Genomic DNA, 25,865 nt, shown 5'->3' on the forward strand with positions numbered 1-25,865 from the left:
TGAAGAACCAGGTCACCAGGAACTGCTCATGAGCACAGCCCAAACCAGACCCCATGCGGCAACCAGGGCTCAGGAAGGGTGATAAGGGAAGCCTGGCTTCAGGAAGCACAGCCTCCCTGGAGGTCCCTCCAGGCCCCAGCTTCCCTGGGCACTGAAGGAGACCAAGGCGTGGCTCCAGGAGGCAGGAGCCAGGCCCCAGCTGCTAGTTCAGCTGGGTCAATGAATGATTAAAAGGCTCCCAGCTCCTCCTCCTGGAGAGGGCTTTTTAAATGCAGAGGCTGCCTCCACTGCCTCTGTGGAGTCTGTGGAGGGAAGAGTGAAGGAGGTGGGGGACTATGAGCTGGATTCCCTTTGAAGCACCAAGAATAACCTGAGGGCCCTCCTTCTGCCTGGAGCAGGGCTTCCTTTATGGATTTCATGGACCAGGAAAACCTCCCCTAAAACTCTTATCAGCCATCATCTCATCATGCCCCCTTAGCATGTTAGAAAAACAAACAACAAAAATAAACCTTCTATCCACTATCACCTTTATTTTACAAAAACAAAAAAATAATAACGCCCAAAGAGTAGGACAGGCATCTAAAATAAAATCTATCTTTTAAATCTAAAGTACAATCTAAATCTAATATAAAAGCTTCTAATCACAGGCTGAGACTGTGTGGAAGCTGTAGCCAGGTCATTCTGCCTGTGCTGGAGCAGCAGCCACCATCTGTGAGGAAGGAGCCAGAGCTGAGAGGACAAGGCAGCTCAGCAGTTGCGCAGGGCAGGCGGAAGGAGGAGAGGCCACAAGCCATGCACAGTGCCTCTGCTACCCTGCAGGCTGTGGGCAGAAGCAGAGAGACCGCTGGAGACCAAATTAGTCATCTCTGCTCAGAGTCAGGCCAGCACTGGGATGAACCCAGGTCAGAAAGACCCCAGATGAAGCAATAGCATAAACATTAGTACCCAGTAAAACCTATCGAGAACACAAAGCAAGAGAGCAGCAAGGGCCTGTAGTCCGTGTCAGGCACAGTAGGTGGGGAAAAACCCTGCACGAGATTTCAGGGGCCCCTCCCTGGGGCCATACATACATACATCTGTTGTCTCTTCTCACCATACAGATGAGGACACCAAGAATCAAAAAGGGCAAGGTCACTAGGTTTGGAAGTGGTGCAATAGCAATCCCAGTTAGCCTGACTCCAGAACCCCAGCACATAAACAATGCCACATCCTGCCAAAAGAACAGCTCTTACATTAAGACAATGCCTGGCATGGTGGCCGTTTCCCATATACCCTCAGGAGCAGCTGAGGAACCAGAAAGGGATTGGCAGCTAAGTATTTGCTGGGGTAATTATGACATTCCCCTTTAATTAGCCCCTCCATATTCCTGGCCCACTGAGCAAGATGAGCAACCTCCCCACAGGCTCAAGGAGGAACCTTTTCTCCTGCCAGTCACCTGTGCCCTGAGCCACAGCCCAGGAAGAACCAACCTAAAAGCCACTGGTGGGCTGGCTCCCAAGGGAAGGCTACCTATCTGCACCCAGCACAGGCCTAGCTCCCCCAAGAGGACGGGAACAAGTCCTGGGCCACTGAGTAGCTAGAGAGGACCCAAGAAGAGGTACTCCACCAGGGACATGGTGTGAGGGCCGAGTGGGCAATGTCAGCTTTGGAAGGTGAAGAAACTGGGCCAGGGCAAGCTAGCCCTTACCCAACAGGCCCCAGGCTGTGGTTGGGTAGGCCGAAGCATTGAGAAAGGACATCAGGCTCTGGTGGCAGAGATAAGAGGTTCACAGTGGCTCTGGGCCAACTAGAACATGAACCCAAGAGGCCACTGAAGGCCTAGGACCTAGCCTTGGGAGATGGCACTGCCACAGTGAACAGTCTGCAAAATACGCCCTCCCACAGGTTCTGCCTGCCCACGGTTCCTGACCACCCTGAACAAACAAATCTGCCTGTGGAACCACCAGAAAGCACCACTGAGCAGTGCAAACCAAACACCAAACAAACAACTGCATGTGACCTCTGCTCCACATTTCCCCTTCTGAGAATGAAACCTCAGGAAATAGGCCCACAGGTCTGTGTGTCAGCTGTGATCAGAGCAGCAGTGTCCAGGGACACAACCTTAACCCTCAAGTCAGGGCTGTTTAAATAAACAAGGGCTGGGCGGATGAGGCAGTCACTCGGTGGCAGTGCCAAGAGGCATGCCATCTCCAGGGCACTGAGGGAAAGGCCAGCTTTTTTGATAGGGTTACACACATTTCAATAAATGATCTCTCCAGGGAGCACATTTACTTCTTTTGTCCTTTATTTTAGTTTCAAAAGTTATATTAAAATGCCAGGTAATCCCTGGGGTTCAATTTCCAGGACCAAAAACAGCAAAAATGCAGGTATAAACTGTACGAAGAGTTACAGGTAAGGCGGTCATGCCTGTGATCCCAGTGGCTTGGGAGGTGAGGCAGGAGAACTTTTGAGTTCAAAGCCAAAACCTTAGCAGGGCCCTAAGCAACTTAGCAAGGCCTTGTCTCAAAATAAAAAATAAAAAGGGCTGGGATGTGGCTCAGTGGTAAAGTGCCCCTGGTTCAATCCCTGCTACCGAAACAAAACAAAACAAAACAAATCTGTGTATTGGCCTTGATTCCAGTTATAAATTTTCATCTCTTCAGACATAAAATGTTAGAGCTATGGACAGCAGAACAAACCATGCATCTGGCGAGCAGCCAGGGTGGCGCAGCAGCAGGCTCCGCCTACCTCAGAGACTCTGTACTCAAAGGTCAGCTTCTTCCCCTTCACGCCTTCGTTGAGGGTGAGGATGAATCCAATGTAGTCAGCGTAGGCCTAGCAGACAGAGGAGAGGACGTCAGACCCCACCTTCACCCACACCGCTCTGGCTCCCAAACCCATGGGAGGGCTCAACACATAATGTCACATACTCAGTAAAGCTGGCAGTTCCCAAGTACAATGACACCTGGTTCTAGTTATGCTCACTGAATGCTTGCTGTTGCTGCCAGTGGCTTTCCTGCACAACACCCCCATGAGGGGGACACTACTGCTGGCCCCACTTCACAGATGAGAAAACCAAGACTTCCAGTGGAGGAGTGCTTTGCCCAAGATGTTCAGGACCAAGATCTCACCAGACACGGAGCTGGGAGCCAGCCAGCCCAACTCCATAGCAGAGTACCTGGGTGCCTGACCACTGTGCTACACTCCTAGGACTCCAGGGAAGACCTTCAAGGGTCCTTCCCCATCATCTTCCAGATGTCCTCCTGCTGCACACAAGCCAGGGTGTCTGGCTGCAGTGCAGAGGCTGTGCTTCCAGGAGCTGTGTTCTGCCTACAGCCAGGTCCCTGACACATGCAACCCCAGCTTCCTGCTGGACCCCTCCTCAGAGCCAGGCTGGAATGCACGTGGGAACCAGGCATTCCTACACCAGACAATCCTGTCAGCCCATACCAGCTGATGAGATGAGCTGGGTGCAAAAGAGTTGGCCGTATCTATAACTATGAAAACGGCGAAGAAGCCTCTCAAACACGAAAACAACTTTTTCTCAACTGCTGAGGTTAGGGATGGCTCTGGGACCTCAGGTATCAGCTCCCATGCTAGAGGGCAAGGGGAGCAAGGGAGGTAAGAGGCAAGAGAGCAGGCACACCCTGAACCCCTCTATTTATTGGGGAAAGGACATTGGATAGAAAGTTCTACCCAAATAAGGCAAGGGATTGGGTTTCAAAGGGTGGAGTCTTGCTCAGTGATGTCTTGTGGTCAGCAGATTGACTGACATCATGGCAAGTCATGCCCATCTCAGGTGCTGTGTGAGATGACAGGCAGAGCAAAAGGAAAGGCACACATACAATGCAGAGCCCAATCAGACAGCAACATCAGACCAGTCCCCTCATATCACTCAAATGCGCAGAGCTCACACACAGCCCATGGATGGCTCACGACAATGTGTTCACTCACTGCCTCACAGGGATCCTGGGGATCCCAAAACACTAGCAGGTGAAAGTAGAGAAGCAGGTTTCAATGGCTCCCAGAGGACAGCTGACAATGCCTGGAGACATTTTTGGTGCTAACAATTGGGTAAAAAGGTGCTGCTAGCATTCAATGGGTAGAGCTGACCACTCCCAGGACAGCCACCTGCAATAATTCTCTGCCCCAAAATGTCCCCGGTGGAGATTGAGAAACTCTGAGGCAGGGAAGTTGGAGATAAAAGAACTCAAACTCAGTTTTCTGGGCAGCTGGAGAGGCCAAGGTGTTTATCCAGGGAAGACTCAGAACACTGAGAGGCAGACATGTGAAGCCACAGGTTGGTGACCCCTGACCCCACCAAGACAAGGCACAGGAGCTGCAGGGTCTGGGCTCAACGCAGCAGAGCAGATCCCACTCCTCAGAGAATCTGCCAGGCACACAAGGGCCCCTGGCCTGCCTGCCTGCATGAATGACAGACACTCTCTATCCCAGCTGACCAGATCAGGTGTAGGAGCTTGACAGAAGCTGGGCCCAAGGCCTTCCCTAAGAATTCAAAATGGGCTTTGTTTTTCTCAGTCCCCATCTTTCCACAGCTGGACCAGAAGCCTGGCATGTACATGCCACTATTTGAGCTGAGCAGCAGAGAAACCCTAAGCCCTGTCTGCCCACAGTCCCTAGCTATTTTTAGGCTCAGCCATGTCCCTGGCCAAAGTGAACACGAAACAGCATTTTCTATCTCTGACGCACTGGATCCCAGTGACCAGATATTATTCAGAATACTCACATTCAGCCAGTACAACAATATTCAGGGCCATGGTCTATGACAACCAGAGTAGAACTCTCTAGGGCTACCAGGGACCTAGCCCTGAGACTTCCTGATCCAGCATCTCTGAAGGCTGCCCCTGAGGGCAAGGGACAGTCAGCAACCTTGCCATTCCTCTCCCTTACTTCTGACAACTCAGGCTTCAAGAATAAGAAAGGCCAAGATACTCATGGCCTCAGTCATACCTAGAAAACCCTGTCTATGAAGAGGCCCAACCTCTCTCCCAGTTCTAACTCTACAGTACAGACACCATGGGTACCTGAGAACGCTTCCATTTGCCCATGTCTGGAACTGTGTGGATCTCCTTTTTCGGAATGATGAAGTTCTGAGCACCTGAAGGGGTGTCCTCTGAAGAATCTTTATAAAGATAATGAAATGGCAAATAGGTAATTAGAATCCCTCCCCCGGTACATACATACACATGTGTGCTCACTGTTATCTCTCTTTTCTAAACCAAGACTCTAACACCTGACCCTAGCAGAGCCAGACATGCACTTCCAGGACAAAGGAATACCTTATTAAGCCAAACCCACAAGCCTCCTGCCTTCCTCACTCTGCAAAGATAAAAGGTGAGGTGATCCTAGCAACCTGGGAGGTTGAGGTAGGAGAATAATTAGTTTGAGGCCAGCCTAGACAACTCAGCAAGGCCCTGTCTTAAAAAAAAGAGACTAGCTGGGCATGCTTATAATCCCAGTGGCTCAGGAGGTTGAGGCAGGAGGATCACAAGTTCAAAGCCAGCTCAGCAAAAGTGAGGCGCTGAGCAACTCAGTAAGACTCTCTCTCTAAATAAAATACAAAATAGGGCTGGGGATGAGGCTTTAGTAGCCATGGCCTGGCCTCCCACTGTCTAACTGGGCAAGAGAGTTAGAAAAATAAAACCAAGTTGATACACAGGCAATTTAATGATGGAAAAGAGAAATACAAATTGCAAACAACATTAGGAAAAAAACCCACCAACTCCCAAATAAGCAGAGACCAGTAAATTACCAGTGAGCCCTTATCCCAAATAGGGCTGGTGGATTAAAATAACTGGCCCTGGACTGGGGATGGAGAAAGATAGGAACTTTCCTGCATCGTATCAGCAGGAGAGGCAGTCAGTAGGACCCGCTCAGTGGCACTCTGCTGTCTCCTCAAGAGCCAACTCAAGCAGTACCCATGGGGCCAACAGCTCCTTACAGCAACCTTCCCTTCAGATGCACTTGTCAAAGAGACTGAGGAACACACAAAGGCACTTACTGCACTGAAAAAAACTTGGAAACAACCCAAATATCAATCAATAAGGTGATGGGTAAACAAGGATATGACCACATAATGGAAATATTCAAAGCTTTTAAAAGGAAGAAAGTCTATATTATGGGCCTAGGAAAGGCAGCCTAGATATTAAAAAGTAAAGAGAAAATTGCAGTATGTGGGCTGGGGCTATGGCTCAGTGGTAGAGCGCTTGCCTTGCAGCACAGGTGAGGAGGCACTGGGTTTGATCCTCAGCACCACATATAAATAGAAAAATAGATAGATAGATAGATAGATAGATAGATATTGTGTCCATTTACAGCTAAAAATATTTTTAAAAAGGAAAATTTGCAGCATGTAATATTTAGCATAATCTCATTTTCGTAAAAACATTTACACATCCTAACATAAATAACACATGCACATATTAGTATATGAATCGAAAAAAACCTAAAGGGTTAAACACCAAAGTTACCGATGGTCGTATCTAGGAGATGCGATATAAAGGATTTCCATTTTCTAAGTTACGTATTACGGGTTTTTTATTTTTGGGGAGCATTCCCCCCCCCCCCAGGGAAAATCCCAGCCCTTTTTTGCATTTTACTTAGAGACAGGGTCTTATTGAATTGCTTAGAGCCTCGCTAAGTTGCTGAGGCTGGCTCTGAACTCACAATCCTCCTGCTTCAGCCTCCTGAGCCACTGGGATTACAAGCATGCACCATTGTGCCTGGCCTACATATTACTTTTAAAAACAAGCATACAGCACTTTTGTAATCCGAAAAAAGCCACAATTTTAAATAGAAATTTGTATTTTCAGAGGTTGGGGGAAGGAAAACAGGAGAGCACAATGTGCCAAACCAGAGGCACACCTCACACTAAGCCACAGAATACCCTCCACTTTGGGACGTTGAGAAACATGAGCTGCAAATCCTCATTCAGAATTCCAAAATCCAAAGATCTCTGGAAACCCAAAGGTTTTTTTTTTGTTTTGTTTTTTTTTTTTAAATGAGTTTACTACAAGCTCATTTGGAACAAAACTTAAGGAGATATGAGGACACTTACAGGCTTTGTGTGGCCCACTTGGTGAGGGGATTCATACATTTTGTGGAAATAACCATTTGGTTTGGGGTGCAGCTTTCTTAAACATGAGAAACTGAATGCCAAAGCACAGCTTGCAGCAGGATTGGTGAGTGGTTGCAGGCCCAGACCCACGACTGGAGAGGGCAGTGAGCTGCGGGCGCTTCCTTCAGAGACACGGCCCTTGAGAAGAGGGCTACCACTCAACATAGCACGAATCCCCCTTCTAAGATCCAGCTGCAAGTACCTGCATGAAGGGACGGGGAACTAGGAAGGTTCTGGAACATGTGATATTTGGGGGAATAGACCCTGCCTGGAGAGGCCCTGAGGAAAGGAAAAGTGCCAGGAGATTTGGAGACCTGAGCGGGAAGGACAGAGAACCCAAGAGCAAGAAGACAAGCCTCGCAGCCTCTGCCTAACTCAAGTCAAACCAGGGCCCCAGGAAAAGACCAGCTCTTCCTCCTCCCTCCTGTCCTGTAAGCCTGTTTCCCAGAGCTCCAAACTGAGGCTCCCACAATTAGCAAATTGCTACTTTAAGTATGATGCCAAATAAAGAGTTTTGTAGGCTAGGCTGGTAACCCAGGTTTCTATGGGAAATGTGTTCCACCTTCAACCAACTAACTGGCAAGCCATCTTTGGGAATTGAGCCTTTGTAGACTTTCTCGGCAAGAAATAGCCCTCCCGGCTGTTTCACAGGGAGGAAGGAGCCTGGCCCCATCTCCACCGGCAAAGGCTACCTTTAGCAGAAGCAATGAAAGGTACCACTGGTGCAACGCCCAGACCCTAAATTTAAAACACAAGCTTTCTGTGGGCACAGTGGCACACACCTGTAATCCAGCAGCTCAGGAGACTGAGACAGGAAGATTGAGAGTTCAAAGCCAGCCTCAGCACTTTAACAAGTCTCTAAGCAACTCAGCGAGAACCTGTCTCTAAGTAAAATATTAGAAAAGGGTGGGGATGTGGATCAGTGGTTAAGTGCCCCTGGGTTCAGTCCCCAGTACCAAAAAACAAAAGACTTAAAGACTATGTGATGAATGAGGGATCTCTCTCCAGGTCCTGAATGAAAGAGGACAAAGGGGACGGTGAATCCCCTATGACCTCAAGAGTACAAGATGGCAAGCAACATCTAGGGTTTTTAGAGATGTTCCTAAAAAGCCCCCAGGAGCATAGTGGATTATCATCCAGCATTTGGAAACAGGTCTACATGTTCAACCTGTCCAAGTCTGAAGCTTATCAGCATCAGCGTTCACTGACTACCCACCGTAGTGGGTCTTTTGCTCAGTCTTTTGACTGAACACACGTAACTCCCTGAAGAAAGCGCATTATCCTCATTTTAACAGACAACTGAGGCTCACAGAGACTGTGGCTTGCCAGGCCAGAGCCAGGACTATGGGATTCCAAACTCCCAAGTTTTCACCCCTGCACTAGGCAGAAATTCTTTCCACTTGATCCAGAAACTCCTGTTCAAGCTTCAAAAAGGGCAACCTCCAAGGACCTGGATCTCTCTAGGAGCCATAGATAACCTCCTGAGCCACCCTGTGTAAGTCCACAGGTTCTCTTCCCCCACCATCTTCAGAGACATGCATCTCACTGACAATTCTGGTTGCTTCATGTCTCATATCTCCTGCTGTCATGCCCAGAAAACCTGGAGTGATATCTCATATCTCCAGCTGTCATTGCTAGATGACCAAAAAGAATATCTCAGCTTCTAATGCCATCACCAGAACTTATAAGGGCACATGCCCACAGAGGGTTTTGTATAAATTAATGTCTTTTTTTGAATTTCCTAACAGACAAACCAGCACTCTGCTCATCCATTTGGGGGAGCAGAGAGGATGCCTCCTCTGATTTTCAAAATTTCTTCCTGAGACCTTCCTAGGGACCAAAAACATGTATGGCAGGACATACAGAATATCAAATGCCTTCAGAGCATTAGTTGTGTTTGGACTACCTTTTTGCTTCTGTTAGATTTCTAAGTTACCTATGGCCTGTCCTTCTCAGTTAAGGGTAGAGTCAGCCAACAGCCTTCTCCAGGTGAGGGATGGACCGAAGGGCCTTCCCTACATCCCTACGGATCTCTTTAAGGAGAGGTTTTTCTAGGCTTCCCTAGAGCGGTCCCTCATCTCCATCCCAGTTATTTGAGATTAACTAAAAGGAGGCCAAGGTGTAAATAAAAGTTACAGTAGGTGACGCCAGAGACTCTCAATTCCTGGCACAACCAGCCTTTTTAAATTAGTGGTCTAGACACCAAGGACAGTTTCTCTCAATAAATTCCCAGCCACCGAAACCCCGGTGCCCTGCCTCCAAGGAGAGAGGGAAGGAAGACGAGAGACGGCAGGGCGCGGGGAGGCTGAGACGGGGCAGGCAGGCCCAGGCCCATCCGAACAGGGCCCCACAAAGAAAGCGGCGGCCCGAACCCCTTCCGCCCCCATCCGCGGCAACTTTCCCACCAGGCCCGGAGCTCGCTTAAGCACGCGCTGCCCAAATGCGGGGAAGACGGGCTCCGCTGGCCCCGGGCTCCGCGTCCCGGTTGTGCCGCACCCGCGCCCCTGGGGACCCCCGACTCCCGTCCTCACTGGACCCCCAACTCCTGTGTCCCCTGAGCGCCCGACTCCCGGCCTCTCTGGCTCCCCAAATCCTGTCCCCCTGGGTCCCGACCTCGTCCTGCTGGTACCCTCGACTCCGGTCTCCGCCGGGTGCACCCCGGCTTTCACGCCCCGCTTCCCCGCCCCGCTTCCCCGCCTTCCGGGCCCGTCGCCACACCCCGGCGGCCCCGGCCTACCTAGCGGCGGCTGCCGCTCGCCCTCAGCCATCTTCTCCCGCCAGCGGCCGGCCGGCGCCCGCGGTGCCCCCTCGCCTGGCACGCCGCACCTGCCCTCCGCTGCGCGGGCTCTGAGGTCCGGAAGAGGAGCGAGTGCCGGGCGGCTACAGCCGAAAGCCGAGAGCTGCAGTCACCGCCGCGCCGACGGCCGCCATGCCGGTGCGGGGCGCGCGGGGAGCATGCCCACTAACGGCCGGCTCGCGACGTCCGCGCCGGCGGGGGCGGCGGCCATGTCCGTGAGGGGCGCCACGGAGCATGCGCGCCAACGGCCGCCAACTGCCAACCGCCGCGGCGAGCGCGGCCCGCAGCCATATCTCTGAGGGGCGGCGGGCGGCAGCCATGTCTCTGCGGGGCGAGCCCGCCGGCCATCTTGGTGCGTGAGACCGCGCCGAGCCCGAGTACCCCGGAGGACAGGACTCCGTCGACATGGCTGCGCCTCCCTGCCACGCGCGAGCGGCTCCCTGGGACGCCAGGCGGTCGTGGGGAAGCGCACCGCCGACCCCGCCCGCCCGCCCCGGGCTCGGAGCGCCGCCGGCCGCCTGCCCGCCCGCGCCTGGGCCCGACCGCTAGCTGCGCCCGCCCCGCCCCGCCACTCGCTGCCGGCCAGCCCGGGGCCGCGGCCGCCCGAGGCCCCGCCCGAGAGCCCTCCTCCCGGGCCGCCAGCCCGCCGCGGGCCCGGTGGGTGGGCGCGGGGCCGCCTCCACCGCGGGCGGCGGCTACGCAGCGACCTTGGCCCCGGAGCCCTAGCGGGGACCCACACTACCCGCTGCGGAGCAGACTTTGCCCAGCGCGGGGGGCGGAGCGCACCGAGTGTCGGTGCCAGCACCGCAGAGATGTTAGCCTTCGCCGCCAGGACCGTGGTGAGTGCGGCCGCGCCCGGCCCGTAGGGCCTGGCACCGGGCGAGAGGCCGGGCGGGGTCGGCTGGGCCGAGGAGGAAGCGGAGAGGCAAGGGCAGAGGCGGGAGCGAACCCGCGTCCCGGGCGCGCAGTGACAGCCACCTGCAAAAGTCGGCGGAGACCTTGGCTTCAGGCAGCACCCTGAGACCTGGAGCCAAGCTGGGAGGGACCGGGAACGTGCAGCCCCGCATTCGCTCCCCCGGTTACGGTGACTGGCACCTGTCGCAGGAGCTCAGACTGAGCCACCCTTGCGCAGGCCTGAGTCACTTCTCCAAATCTACAGTTGGTCCGTCTCCTTGTGTGTATCACATGCCCCCTCCCTCGGGATTTGTGTGTAGCTAGACAGACTCGTTGGAGGCATGAAGCTGAGCTGCACACGAAGTCCTTGGAACTGGTAGGGGACAGCAAGTGGCAGTCCCATGCCCTTTCTCCCCACCAGCCCACTTCCCCAATCTGTCCACAGCCACCCTATTCTCCCCGGAAGGCAGCCCAGATATTGCTATCCTGATATGGATTCCTTCCCTTTTTTGGGGGTGCCGGGGTGGTGGCCGGTACTGGGGATTGAACTCAGGGGCACTCGACCACTGAGCCACATCCTCAGCCCTATTTTGTGTTTTATTTAGAGCCTCCCTTTGCTGAGGTTGGCTTTGAACTCCTGATTCTTCCTGTCTCAGCCTCCCCAGCTGCTGGGCTTATAGGCATGTGCTGGCTGGGTTCCTTTCCTTTTTGATCCAAGCATTTCTCTGCTTGGTTCTTTCCCAGACAGATACTCCAGGCCAGTGGCTGAAGGTACACATTGGAACTCAGACTTAAAGAGACTCTTCAAGGTGTTCCAGCACCTGAGTCTCCACCTCACCATTTGCATTTCAAGAAATCTGTGCTTTGTCCCACAGAGGGCCTCTAGGTCATCCTCCATACTGGCCTGATCACTCTACTGCTGGGGAAACCGAGGCAAGGGGGGACTTGGCCAGTCCCCCTGGATCTGTTGATTCAAATTTACCCTAATTCCAAAGCCAGTGTCATTTTGTTTATTTTTTAATATATTTTTAGTTGTGGTTGGACACAATATCTTTACTTCATTTATTCATTTTTATGTGGTGCTGAGGATCGAACCCAGCGCCTCCCAAGTGCTAGGCAAGTTCTTTACTGTTGAGCCACATCCCCAGCCCATTTTGTTTATTTTAAATAATAAAAGTTCTCCACTTTCCACCCCTAGCAGAACCAGCCACAGTGAGGAAGAAACACCAGACATTGGTAGAGGTGTGGTGCAGAAGGGTCTCATTAGTCCAGGAGAGAAATGGGATGGATGGGGCTCTTGGCAGTCACACTGGTGACTGGTGTCTCTCACTTGCATCAACCCCAATTTCAGAGCTGCTATGACTCAGTAGCCTGGCAGTTTCTGCCCTCCAGCCAAGTTTTCCCACATCAAAAAGATCTACATAGATTTTGACAGGTGGATTTTTAAATACCTCTTGGCCTGCCTCCCTGGCACTGGGCCCATCCTGAGAAGAAAGGAAAAATACTTAAAGATTTATTGCTACTTCATTGCCCACCACCGGCAGCCCATTCACCTGCTCCCCATTCCTCCACTTGAGGAAGCTGGGGAGGGTGGAGCAGGTGCTTCAGTCTGGCAGCTTTACCCGTCAGTGTCTCAATCCCAGATGCCACCATAGCCATCACCATTACCATCTTGCCTCTCCCCTGAATCTTGGCTCTTGTCTTTTTTTCCAGCCCGGGCAGGTGGCTGCCTCTTGGTAGGTTCTGCTCACCCACATGGTAGCACAGTTAGGCTTAGAGATCCAGCCAAGGCAGACAGACAGGGCTCAGAACCTCAGTCTTGCCATGGAAGACGGGCAGCAGAGAGAAAAGGTATGGAATGGAGCTTCTGCCGCTTGCCTACCACCAGCCAGCAGCCTGGGACCCTCCTGTCTCTCTTTCTGCCACCTCCAGAGTCTCCTGGACTCCTCTGTGTATCTTTCTCACATTTTTTTACCACTCACCTTCCACGCCAGGCCACTCAGCTCTCGCCACTGCACTGCCCTTATACCCCCTACTCCCACCCCACAGGCAGGAGAAATCCTGAGGCCAAGGCCTCACCCAGGGGTTCTCTCAATGTCTGGCTCTCTAATTTTCTTCTCCCTTCTATTTCTCAGCCTGGAAAGGGTGGGAGAAAGGAAGGTGGGGACCACAGAGAGGGGGCTGTCAGCTCTCTGCTGCTGATTCATCTTTTCAGAGCAAGAAGGCAGGGCCTGTGCATCCAGACAGCAGGGAGGCCCTTCACCTCTACCATTCCAACAGCACCTTTCATCCTGACTGGGGTCCCTGGAGCCTTGCCAGGATCAATGGCCACATCTACCCTCCTCCACCCCTGCGTGTAGCTGCAGGCCCCTGGGAGGCGGGGACACCTGTAGCTCAAGGGTTGGGAGACCAGGGCAGGCACCACCCATGAGGCCATCTCTGCCTTCAGGGGTGGACACATAAGCACCTACCTAGGATTGCAACTTTGGGAGATTCAGGTGCTCAGAGCCTGCAAGAGAATAAACAGGTCTTCTGCTGCTCACAGGTGAAGCCCCTGGGCCTCCTCAGGCCCTCGTCCCTGATGAAGGTTTCCAGCCGCTTCAAGACACACCAAGATGCTCTGCCGAGGCTGCCTGTGCCCCCACTTCAGCAGTCCCTGGACCATTACCTCAAGGCACTGCAGCCCATTGTGAGTGAGGAGGAGTGGGCCCAAACCAAGCAGCTAGTGGATGAGTTTCAGACCTCCGGGGGCGTAGGGGAACGCCTGCAGAAGGGACTGGAACGCAGGGCCAAGAAAACCGAGAACTGGGTAAGTGCGATGGTAGGCTGCACTGGTCCCCAGCTCCCAGAGCTCTGGGTCCTCCTGAGCACCCCTCACTGTGGCCTCTTGCCAGCAACACACCCAGAGTTTTCACTTATTTGCAATGTAGAGTTTGCTGAGCCCTTACCTGGGCCTGACACTAGCAGGTGCTGAGTGGGCAAGAAAGACCTGATAACCAGCCTCTCAGATCTGACACTGACAAAGTGCAGAGAGGAGGGAAAGGTGGTAAACAGGATGCAGGTCAGTGGGTGAGGTCATTTCAGGCAGGGAAATTCCATGGAAATAAAAGAAGGTTGTGAGGGCTGGCATATGGCTCAATGGGAGAGCCCTTGCCTGGCATGCCTGAGGCCCTGGGTTCCAAAAGAACTAAAAAGAAAGATGATGATGCAAGTGTGGCCTGATGAATGGCAGCATCTTCATAGTGGGTGAGCAGGGAGAGCCGTAGGAAGAGGAACTGCCCTAAGACTGTAGGGCAGAGGTGACAACAGCCTGGGACAGAGCCTGGAGTGGAGTGAAGAGCAGGGCAAGTCAAGTAGAAGGAACATGGACTCGAGCTCAGTGGGATAGTCTTGGACAGGAAATATGCCTGCCAGGGGTCAGTTGCCCTGTTCTGCAGCTGCACTGTCATGTGTGTTTGGTGTGGCACATGTCTGTACTGGTGCCTGTGCCTTCCTCTATATTATTTTTTTTTTTTTTACATTTTAGTTTTTGGCAGACACAACATCTTTGTTTGTATGTGGTGCTGAGGATCGAACCCAGGCTGCACCCATGCCAGGGGAGTGCGCTACCACTTGAGCCACATCCCCAGCCCCTATATTGTTCTTATACTTCAACATAAAGATAGAGAAGGTGATCCCAGCTGCTGGGAGGGAGGCAAGCTTGAGAGCAGAGGCAGTGGGAGGCTGGCACTTGCCCCCCAGGGAGATGCTGGTGGCCTCAGGCTGGCATTGCAGGGAGAAGGGGGAGTCATGAGGTCCAGGATGGTTTGGATGGCAGTATCACTGGTACTTAACTGATGGGTGGGGGTGCAGTCCCAATCCTGAGCAGCTAGGGGCAGGAATGGATAGGACCAAGGGAGAAGCTGATTGGGACAGAACCAGTGCTGGATTCTGTTCCTGTGAAGTACAGCTGTCCTTCAGTATCCATAGGGGATCCACTCCAGGACCCTGTGCATACCAAAATCTGAGGATACTCAAGTCCTTTATAGGAAAAGGCATAGTATTTGCATAGGACCAATGAAGGTTCTCCTGGGTACTATATGTCACCTCTAGATAACTTACAACACCAAATACAATGTAAATGTTATGTAAATGTTGTTACACTGTGTAGCTTAGGAAAAAAGGCAAGAAAATAAGTCTGTACTTGTTCAGTACAAACATAGATTTTTCTTCAAATATTCTCCATACTGAGGTGTTGGATCTGTGAACAGGAACCAGCAGATTCAGAGGGCCAACTGCACTGTGAGGTGGGAGGTGTAGAAACTGGCCCAGGGATCATTAGAGGTGAGAGGCAGATGGGAGTTGATGTAGGGGCAGCATTTACTGAGGCTTGGCAGGTCAAGGCCTTGGATTCTGGAGTCAGGGTTTGGCCCTGGTAAGACCTTGGAGGGTCTGGAGTCCACTGGTTCTCCAGTTGTGTTAGCCAGGGACTCCTTCAACCCAAAGCTTCTGACTCAAGGAGTAGGGCCTGTACACTCAGAGCTCCTGAAGCAGTTTTGATGCCACCTAACAGGATCCCACGGGGCCATACCAGTAGGTTTTCCTGCCTCCCAAGATGCAGCCCAAGGCTCTGAGATCCCTGGGAGAGTGCAGACCCCTGACTGTGAGGGAGCTTCTGTCTGTCCCTCCCTGTACATAAAGCACACCAAGGCCCAGAGAGGTAGATCAAAGCCCAGAGCCTCACAGCAGCTCTCAGGAGGCACTGTGCTACACAGGAAGACCTGCGTGACTCAGGAGTCCAGTCCTTAGGCTGTGAGTCAGCGATAGCAGTCACCCAGTATTCATCCTAAGGCAAGTCACCTCCCCTTTCCCTCTTGCCAAGGATCCAAGGCAAGTGGCCTGGTGCCATAGGCCATCAGTTCCTCAAGGGGAGCAAGTGTTGAGGAAGTACCTCCTGATGCTGCTTGGAATGGGACAAGGGTGCACAGGGGGTGGCCTGGGTCTCCAGGGTCTGAGGGATCTGCAGAGAGGTGCACAGTGGTGGGGGCAGTGTTTACTGGAGAGGGATTGTAATCAGCACAGAATTCTCAGGGACACCTTGGACAGTCACCTAGGAGTGTCCACATCATCAAGATAGCCTTTAATACCATGCCCATGGCCAGTCCCCAGAGAGACCCCCTACACCCCCAGGGCAGAGGATAGATCTTAAGGACGTGTCATCCATATCTTGTCACTAGCACAGTAATTACCCTTCCTCTCTGGTCAAGATTGCTCTGACCTTGAGATCAAAGTTTATTTTCTGGTCTGACACCAAGAAAACTGAGGCTACTGAGGAGGACAGGACTTGTGAGCTGTCCTGACACCAAATCCCTGTCTCCTTAGAAAACCTCTCAGCTGGGGATGGTCAAACACTCATTCACTGAGCCAGGTGTGATGGGACACACCTAAAATCCCAGCTACTTAGGAAGCTGAGTCAGGAGGATCACAATTTTGAGACCAGCCTTGGCAACTCAGTGAGAACCTGTCTCAGAATAAAATTTTAATAAAGGGCTGGAGATGCAGCTCAGTGGGAGAGTGCTCGCACAGTATGTGAGAGGCCCTGGGTTCAATCTCAGCACCACACACACACCAAAAAAAAATCATTTACCTTCCTGCCACCCTACCACCCCAGGTTTCCTTCCTGGCAATGCTAATTGCCCAGGCTAAGGGGAAGATGGTAGGTTTAAGGAGGTGTGAAGGGTTTCTGAACCTCAGCATTCACTTGGAAAATCTGGGCTGCAGATATGGGGCAGAGGGCATGGGGCCAGCCAGGTCCCTGGCCCTGGGGAGAAAGGGTATCAGGTGCCCATGCCCCTCTCCTAACCAGACTCTGGTCCTCGTCCAGCTGTCTGAGTGGTGGCTCAAGACAGCCTATCTCCAGTTCCGTCAGCCTGTGGTCATCTACTCCAGCCCTGGAGTTGTGCTGCCCAAGCAGGACTTTGTGGATCTGCAGGGTCAGCTCCGGTGAGTGGCAGGTGCTGGGGTGGGGCAGGGACATAGCAGCAGGGCTGTGCAGTTTTCAGCACCCCCAACCCCCAAGTCTAAGCCCCAGGAGATTGGAAGGACCCAACCCTGATCTTGTATCCCTACAAACAGACTTGTGAAGTAGGGAGCATCCTAAATTCTACAGATAGGGAAACTGAGGCTCAGAGCAGTAAAGGGACTTGCCCAAGACCACTAATCAGGATAGGAGGCAGGGCCTCCAGGGTCAGAGATTCAAACCTGCGACTGAGTCCACTCCTTCCCAGTTTCCTGAGCTGGCCACAGGGGTGACCTTTGTACACAGTCCCCTTTTCCACATTCGGCATGTCACCTGCCCTGGCCCACGTTCCAGTCCTTACCAGAGATAAAAATACCAGCAATAGGGATCTCCTGCCCAAGAGCCAGCCACTCGATGCTGCCACCTGCTTCTTTTAAAGGGCCAGGGTGAGACAGGAGGGTGTGGCCCCGTGCAGAGCACTTGCCTCACATACTCAGGGCTCTGGTTTTCAATCTCCACACCACAAAAAAGGACCAAAGCACTTGGGGAAGGGCTGGAACTCAGGCCGAGGAACCCTAGCCAGTGGTGCGCATGTTGAGGCCACTGCAGGCCCCAGGTATAGGGGCTGATTGGTGTGGGCTAGGAAACCCCTCTTCATAAGCCCAGATGACCCAGGGAGGAAGGCCAAGTTGAGACCAGTGGCCCAGGGAGGACACAGAGTCTCAGAGAGGGGAAGGGACCTAGCAGAGGGGACACCATGAGCCACTGCCGTTTCCTCCACACACACATCCTGAGGTCCCTCCATGCCTGATACTTCACAGCATATGTCCTCTCCTGGTCCCAGCCTGTGGTTCAGGACCTCAGACCCTCAGACCGTGGTTCAGGACCTGATGCCACTGACCATTAATGTGCTGCCATTGATTAGCACCTAAGTCCTGCCAGGCCGTAGACCACCAACCTCCCCCTGAGCCCTGCTGATGGCCTTCCTCTAGAGAGTGAGGAAGAAAGCTCTCAGAAGAGCCTCTCATGGAGGGGCTCAGAGATCCCTGCCTGAGCCTCCAGTTTTCTGTAAGCAGTGGGGGAGGTGGGGAGAGGGAATCGGTAGGTTACCTTGGCTAGGCCTCCCTCTCCCCCACCAGGTGATCTTGCCCAATCCCACGTGTCCTGGGCCTCCCTCAGTGTCCACACAGTTTCACATCTCTAACCAATCCCTCCAGGTTCGCTGCCAAACTAATCGAGGGTGTGTTGGACTTCAAGACCATGATTGACAAGTGAGCATCTCTACCCTGACCCTGTCCCACTCCTGCTCAGGCCTGCCTGAGCCTGTGGCACCCTTCACCCAATGTGTCAGCTTGGGTGCTAGGCAGGCCCAGAGGCCAGTCATTTTCACTTCCTGTTGACCCAGCCTCGGTGGGGGCTAGAGACTGCACATTCTGGGGATTAGAATGTTTAGGTCCTCCTCACTCCCGCCACTGGGACCACCAGGTAACCTTGCCCCATCCCAGAAAGAGGACCCCAGAGATTGACTTGCTGCCTCATATCTTCTGTGGCAAACCGAAGCCCAAAAAGTGGGAGGGAGGGAATTTCCAGATGACTCATAAATGGGACCCTTGGGCAGGAGTAATATAGGCCTCCTGACCCCTGCCCAGCTCTGATGGCCCCTGTTCATGCTGAGGGTGAGTAGGGATGCAGGGGTTCCTGGCCCTGTGTGAGCTCCCACTTGGCTGGTCCAGCCCCTAGCAGATTCCTGTCCACCTTGGCCGCCTCCCTGTTTACTTGCCCAGTAACCCCTCAATGTTCCCCTTCCCCCACAGTGAGACCCTGCCTGTGGAGTATCTGGGGGGAAAGCCACTGTGCATGAACCAGTACTATCAGATCCTGTCCTCCTGCCGAGTGCCGGGCCCCAAGCAGGACTCAGTTGTCAACTTCTTAAAGACCAAGAAACCACCCATGCACATCACTGTGGTGCACAACTACCAGGTGGGTGTCCCTGCCTCAGCCCTGCCCTGCAGCAGGAGGCAGCTTCCCAACACAGATGCTCACCAGCCCGGGAACTCCATGCCCTGGCCAGGAGGGGCTGTGGGCCTGCCCAGCCTGAGGAGGGCAATCTGAGGATCTCCTTCCTCTCTTCCTCTGAGCCTGACTCCATCCTCTCAGCTGGGCCCTGGGACAGCACTAGCTGTGAACTCCAAGATGCCAAAAGGAGGCTGGGGGGTGGGTCAGGACGGTTCTTGCTCGAAACCCCCCAGCCCCTGCTTCTGCCTGCACAGTTCTTTGAGTTGGATGTGTACCACAGCGACGGAACACCCCTCACCTCGGATCAGATCTTTGTGCAGCTAGAGAAGATCTGGAACTCATCTCTGCAAGCCAATAAGGAGCCCGTGGGCATCCTCACATCCAACCATCGCAACACATGGGCCAAAGCCTACAATACCCTCATCAAAGGTGCCTCCAGGGTGGGGCCCACACTGAGGCCATACTTCAGGGCCTCTTTGCACAGTGAGCAAGGCCAGCACCAGGCTGGGGCAGCCACATGTCTCACTGGATCCTCTCAACTCAGAGTGTCGTTGGCCCATTTTATAGATGAGGAAACAGGCTTGGTTTGGTTAGGCTGGTTCCTCTCTGTTAAGTAACAGGTTGGGATCAGAGTCCAAGTCTTCTGCTGCAGAGCCTGCCTTTCACTCCATACTCCCTCTATCCCCCTAAGTAGGTCCCCCTAAGGCTCCAAATCCATATTGGTCAAGGCATCATCATAGAGCCAGACCACCCACTCTGGATCCTTGATGCAACATTAGTCCCCTGGTGTGACCCTGGGCTTCCACTTCCAGTGTCCACAGTGGTCAGGTGTTTGGCCTTGCCATTTAGGGAGGGTACGGGGGAAGTCTGAAGTGCCTCGTTGAGGGTGAAGTTCCAAACATACACCCAGCACTCAGTGAATGTCCTGGAATCCCCCAATGCAGGGAGCTGCCCATCCCCAAAGGGGTGCAAACAAGCCATAAGATCTCCAGGCAGGAAACCATAGGTCATGGGACTCAGCCCTGTCTCCCCACCCCTACTTCCCCCTTCCACTAACCACAGACAAGGTGAACCGGGAGTCCGTGCGCTCCATCCAGAGGAGCATCTTCACCGTGTGCCTGGACAGGCCTGTGCCCAGGGTCTCAGAAGATGTCTACCGCAACCATGTGGCTGGCCAAATGCTGCACGGGGGTGGCAGCAAGCTCAACAGTGGCAACCGCTGGTTTGACAAGACATTGCAGGTGAGGACTTGGCAAGGCCATGACCCCCAGACACCTACCCAAAGCTGCACTGTGGCCTAGGGACTTCCTGCCCCTCTGGATCTGGCGTCCCTAGCCTCCCACTTATAAAGCAGAGAGGAAGCCAGCAGGCTGGACGGCATGCCACCATAATTACCAGGCAGCCAACCTGTCATTATCAGATCTGCACACCGCTGTCAGCCCCAGAACAACGCTTGGGCTCATCAGAGATCCTGGAATCTGGGGGGTCAGGCAGGCGGTACAGGCTTGGGCACAACTTTTCCTCCCTGCGCCTTTAACATGGTGGGGGCAGAATTCTCCGGGCCAGGGGGGCTTTCTAGGCTTGGCTGAGCTGAGCATGAGACGGGCTTCGGACAGCCTGGGCTGGCAGAGCCAGGGTACCCTACAAGTGTTAGTTGTCATTAATAACAGAAACAGCACAACCCCTTGAGATGACTTCAGAGAGGCCCTTCACATGAGACCTACCTGGAGTGGCTGGGTCAGGAACCACCCTCCTGACCTGGGCCTGACAGAGTCCCTTCTCCCCCCACAGTTCATTGTGGCAGAAGATGGCTCCTGTGGCTTGGTTTATGAGCATGCAGCAGCGGAGGGACCACCCATTGTTGCCCTTCTGGACCATGTCATCGAGTATACGTGAGTAAGGTCACACTCTGGTTTCCCAGTTCCTGGTGTAGGAACTTTAGGGATTGTTACTCTTCTTTTCACCTGGGAATCTACTTCAAAGGGAGTTGGCAGAAGACATGGTTCTTAGAGCCAGTTGGAACTCTGGCTCCCGACTTCCTGCTGTGTGGCCTTGGACAAGTCCCTTGCGTCCCTACATTTAGCAGCGTGGAAGCTGGCGCAAAGGCAGTTTTCTGAAGAGCAAATTTGAGTGTCCCTGAACTGGTCCCCCATCTTCAGGGACCCATCCGCTCTACCCCAGTCCCAGGGACACACTCAGGCTCTGGGGCACCAGCATGAGCCTGAGCCCCCAATGTCCCATGCAGGAAGAAGCCAGAGCTCGTGCGGTCCCCCATGGTGCCTCTGCCCATGCCCAGGAAGCTGCGGTTCAATATCACCCCTGAGATCAAGAACGACATTGAGAAGGCCAAGCAGAACCTTGGCATGTAGGTCTTGCACAGGGGCAAGGCCAACAAGCCTTCAAGCCCAAGGCTCCATGCAGGCCTGTCCCGGCACCTGTCCCTGTGCTCTGGGTCCCTCCCTGGGGTTGGCAGGGGCTGCTGGGTACCTGCTTCTCACCTGTTCCTCCTGTGTCCCCCTTCTCAGAATGATCCAGGACCTGGACATCACAGTGATGGTGTTCCACCACTTTGGAAAGGACTTCCCCAAGTCAGAGAAGCTGAGCCCTGATGCCTTCATCCAGATGGCCCTACAGCTGGCCTACTACAGGTGTGCCTACCTCCTATTTGCAAAGAAAGGAGAGATCTGGGAACGGGGTGCAACCTTTCAGGGTGGGCTTAGCAATGTCTCACACCCAGGATCTACGGGCAGGCGTGTGCCACATATGAAAGTGCCTCCCTGCGCATGTTTCACCTGGGACGCACTGACACCATCCGCTCAGCCTCTATGGACTCACTGGCCTTCGTCAAGGCTATTGATGACTCCAGTGTGACGGTGAGAGATCTAGCAAGGGCCGGTGAGCTGGACTCAAGCCATCTCCTTTCCTGTTCACTCTGCCATCACACATGGATTGCACATGTGTGGTCTTCCAGCCCTATGGTGGGCAATGGGAATCCAACAGAAGATGAAGCATCGATTTAGTTCTGAGCTTTCTGACAGTCAGAGGAAACGGGAGCCATTCCTATGTTGGGGCCTTGGGGGCTGGGGACTGAAGAGATAGCAGTACTCAGCTCTGAAGGAGCTGGGAACGTAGTGCTGGGTAGAGAGTGGGCTACGAAGTAGGGGAGAAAGAGGGAAGGGACAGTGCTTCAGCTCTCCCTTACCTTCACACCCACCAGGAACATCAGAAGGTGGAACTACTGCGGAAGGCTGTGCAAGCCCACCGAGCCTACACTGACAGGGTGAGTGAGCCCAGTGTATCACCGCTTATTGTCCCTTAACATCCCCCACCTTTCCATCTTTCTTCTCATCCCTGCATTACATGGCTGCTAACCTTTCACTAGAAGCACTCCTTCCCTGAGCTCTGGAACACCCAGAGCAATAGCCCCATTTTAAAGCTGGGGAATCTAAGGGGGACCTGGTAACTGCCCTCATCCCAGTTCCAGAGTTGGCATGGGCCCCTGGGCGTTGTGGGATGCTGAGGGTGTCCATGGTTCAGCAACGATGCGTTTCCTGCTTTCTAGTAGCTTGGGCTACAGCCAGGGAGCTAATGGTCTAGGTGCCCATCCTAGCTGTGGCACCTGTTTGTGCCATACACTGCTCACATCACATGCAGCTGTCATCTAGATCTTACTGCTTTCTGCCACAGATGGAAGACACTGAGGCTCCAGAACCTAAGGGTTTGTCAAGGTCCCACAGCCTGGACAGGACTGGGCCGCCCACCTCCGGGGCTCATGCTTTTAAATCCCACATTGTCCTGCCTCCTGGCCAGATCTCTGTCCCTCCCTGGGACTTAATTTCCTCATCTGGAAATTTCCTCTCCTGCCTGGATACTTTGATGTCTTGGTTCCCAAGGACTAGTGGCTGGAAGGGGCAGTGCTACCGTAGCCCTCTCCTGCTCCTGGCCCTCACCTACTCCTGACAGCTCCTTCCCCACAGGCCATCCGTGGAGAAGCCTTTGACCGGCACCTGCTGGGCCTGAAGCTGCAGGCCATCGAGGACCTAGTAAGCATGCCTGACATCTTCATGGACACCTCCTATGCCATCGCCATGCACTTCAACCTCTCCACCAGCCAGGTGGGCCACTGCCAAAGCCTCGAGTCCCCAAGGAGGTGGGGACAGGGGCAACACTGCAGCCTAGGCAGGCTGAGGTAGTGTCAGAACTCCTTAAGAAAACTGGCTTCCTTCACTCACTGGTCAGATAGAAACACCTGATGCTGGACTAGCAGGGGACAGACCGCCATGCCTGCTCCCCTCTGTGGGAAGTGCTGGGGGTCGGGAGGGCAAAGGAGGGAGCAACTACAATCCCCCACACCCCAGGAAATGCCTAGGAAGGCTCCCCAGAGGAGATGACTGCACCCTGGAGGACAAGAGGGAGTCCCCCTCTGCTGGAGATAAGGAGAGGGTGTCTGTAGCAGAGCAGGGTGGGAGCAGACAGAAGAGAAGACAGGCTGGTGCCTCCTCATGGTTGGAGGCAAACCATGGACCAGGGATGAGAGCTTTGATCCACTATCCCCAGGTCCCTGCCAAGACAGACTGCGTCATGTTCTTTGGGCCTGTGGTCCCTGATGGCTACGGCATCTGCTATAACCCCATGGAGGCCCATATCAACTTCTCTGTGTCTGCCTACAACAGCTGTGCTGAGACCAACGCTGCCCGCATGGCACACTACCTGGAGAGGGCACTCCTGGACATGCGTACCCTACTTCAGAACCACCCCCGGGCCAAACTCTGAGCCTTGTGCTCAGGCCTGCTTGTGCCATAGCCAATCCCATCTGGGGATAGCTACCCTCCAGGCTCAATTCTTTTGCTTTCTCTGCCCTTGGCCCCAGGATCTGAACACATCTTCTTGGGGGTCCTACAGGCTCAAGCAAGTGCCTTCTGTGAGCTGGGGCTCAGTTCAGAAGCTGAGCAGGACCTAAGACCCAGGCCTCCAGCGAATCATCCCCTGGAGAAGGGACCCAGTCTAGCCCAGCACTTATCATACTAGGAGACTAGAAAGAGCTCCGTTTCTTTCCTAGCTCAGCTCTGGCTAGTCCTTGCCATTTCCATAGCCACGCCAGGGTCTGTACTCTGAACTCCATGCTCTCAAGGACCTGAAGACAAAGGATGATCTGGAGCTGAGGAGCCAGGGAGCAAGGTTTCCTGGTCAAGGGGACCCCCTGAGGTACCATCAACAACACGGTTGCTATGGTCTTTTTGGATAAGGTGACTCATGAGCCCTGGCCCTCTTGCTTCCACGCAGCATGATCCCTGAACCACTTCACAGTTGTAAAACATGAGCACACCAGGTAATTAATTAATAAAGGGAAAATGTGCTGGCAAAGAGGTCTTTCAGCTGAGGGGAAAAGAGGGGAACAGGTGCCTTCTTCCACCTTGGTGTCCCAAAAGGGCCCCCAGAAGAGTCCTTGGGTTCAGGGAGGTAAGGGCCAGCTGGGACCTTAGGTGCTGGGCCAAGAATGGTGCCACACCCGGGGCCACATTCTTCATCAACTCTCCACCCACTTGTCCTGGCTTGGGCCTTCCCAAGTCCCATGAGCTGAGTGGCACCATGAGGCCCTGATCTGATGGGCGGGGTGGGGTGGCCAACACCCAGGGCCCATAGGCTGGTCCAGCTGCCCTCCATGGAGCCCAGCAGGACTGGTAGCAGATCAGGCACGCTTGCCCCAGCTCGCCCCAGCCCTCACTGCTGCCAGGGCAAACACCTGCTGGGGGTGCACCAGGGAAGCAGCCACCTGCCAGCACCACATACCTGCCCTCAACCCCGTACACCTAGTAGAAGTGAAGCATCTTGTCAGGGTCAAGTGGGCACATATGGAATGCCAGGAGCAGGTGCACTGGGTCTAGGAGGGCAGCAACGTGTGAGGCGCTTCATGGCCCGACCAACCTGTGACCATCACTGAGGGTGTGGCCCATGGTTTTCCATTTTTCAGATGAGGAAACAAGCTCAGAGTTAAGGTTACCAGGACATTAAGTAGCAGAACAAATTCCAAGAGAGCACACTTATTTCCTTCAGGTCAGAGCCTGAGGAACATGTGTGGCTGAGCCCCCAGCCCCACAGCATATCCACCCAGGGCAGGGGATGGAGATGAAGATGAAGGTGGCTATTGGTGGAAACTGGATTTCAAGCACGAGAGGGCAGTACAGGAAGGCACTGGCACACCAGGCACTGATCCAGCCTTGAGGCCCTTAAGGTCTGACCAAATCTTTCCTTCACCTGTGAAGGTGGACACTCATTGTGGCCTTCTTTTCTCCTTTCTTGATAAGGCTAGATAGATGCCGCTTGCCCAAAGCCCCACGGAACAAGAGATGGACCCCAGACCACAGGCTCCATGGTGATTTAAAGCAGTATTTTATAATTAGCTGGGGCACAGTGGCACGTGTCTGTAATCCCACTGGCTAGGAAGGCTGAGACAGGGAGGATCACAAGTTTGGGGCAAGCCTCAGCAACTTAGCAAGGTCATAAGCAACTTGGAAAACCTGTCTCAAAAAACAAAAAGGGCTGTGGAAACAGCTCAGTGGTAAAGCACCCCTGGGTTAAATGCCCTATACCAAAAAAAAAAGTAAGTTGATAACTAGTTTTAAATCTACAAGGCTCCTGGGTCACCACTAAACTTAAGTTGGCTTAACTGAATGTCAAGGTTCAGTGGCCCCAGGGGACCTCACAGGCATTAACACTTATTTGATTAGGGATAACTTTTGATTCCTCCTCCCATGAGGGTGTAGCTGTTCTGCATCTCAGGGCCATCCCTAGGTCCCTCTCTTATAAGGCCTTTAAAAACCTAGTTCAGGGGCTGGAGTTGTGGCTTAGAGGAGAGCACTTGCCTGGCATGTGTGAGGCAATGGGTTCGATCCTCAGCACCATATAAAAATAAAAGGTATGTGTCCATCTACAGCCAAAATTAAAAAAAAAAAAAAATACCCAGTTCAGTGTGCAGTTACTTCTGCAAAAGCAAGATTTTCATGCACCCAGAAATATGGAATGAAAGAAGTGGAGGAGACGGT

General features: G+C 53.5%; 2 protein-coding genes across 7 annotated transcripts in view; one reads left to right on the forward strand and one right to left on the reverse strand.

The window, feature by feature from the left end:
• Positions 1–11,072, reverse strand: part of Ptpa (protein phosphatase 2 phosphatase activator) — a 27,195-nt gene extending 16,123 nt beyond the window's left edge. Inside the window, exons 1-3 of one of the 4 annotated variants that reach the window (XM_076845292.2) lie at positions 10,893–11,072; positions 5,025–5,122; positions 2,728–2,814 (exon numbers count right to left, since the gene is read on the reverse strand). In XM_076845292.2, coding sequence (XP_076701407.1) covers positions 2,728–2,814; positions 5,025–5,048 — 111 coding nt within the window. In that variant the 5' untranslated portion in view covers positions 5,049–5,122; positions 10,893–11,072. The other 3 variants (XM_077108796.1, XM_076845291.2, XM_076845294.2) reach the window with 3 other exon arrangements.
• On the forward strand, positions 10,531–24,186 carry Crat (carnitine O-acetyltransferase). 3 transcript variants are annotated; one of them, XM_076845288.2, is made up of 15 exons: positions 10,533–10,753; positions 12,522–12,659; positions 13,354–13,617; positions 16,672–16,790; positions 18,024–18,077; positions 18,621–18,786; positions 19,077–19,251; positions 19,885–20,063; positions 20,614–20,714; positions 21,068–21,187; positions 21,348–21,470; positions 21,560–21,695; positions 22,040–22,102; positions 22,800–22,937; positions 23,380–24,186. In XM_076845288.2, exons 2-15 carry the CDS (start codon positions 12,564–12,566, stop codon positions 23,593–23,595), a joined length of 1,950 nt encoding a protein of 649 aa, XP_076701403.1. In that variant the 5' UTR covers positions 10,533–10,753; positions 12,522–12,563; the 3' UTR covers positions 23,596–24,186. The 3 variants fall into 3 exon arrangements, with proteins under 3 accessions (XP_076701405.1, XP_076701403.1, XP_076701404.1); XM_076845290.2 differs by lacking the exon at positions 23,380–24,186 and having other exon boundaries at positions 10,531–10,753; positions 22,786–22,931; XM_076845289.2 differs by lacking the exon at positions 12,522–12,659.
• Positions 24,187–25,865: the final 1,679 nt, after the last annotated feature.

The sequence above is a fragment of the Callospermophilus lateralis genome, chromosome 2 (genome assembly GCF_048772815.1).
Source record: "Callospermophilus lateralis isolate mCalLat2 chromosome 2, mCalLat2.hap1, whole genome shotgun sequence".
NCBI lineage: Eukaryota > Metazoa > Chordata > Mammalia > Rodentia > Sciuridae > Callospermophilus > Callospermophilus lateralis.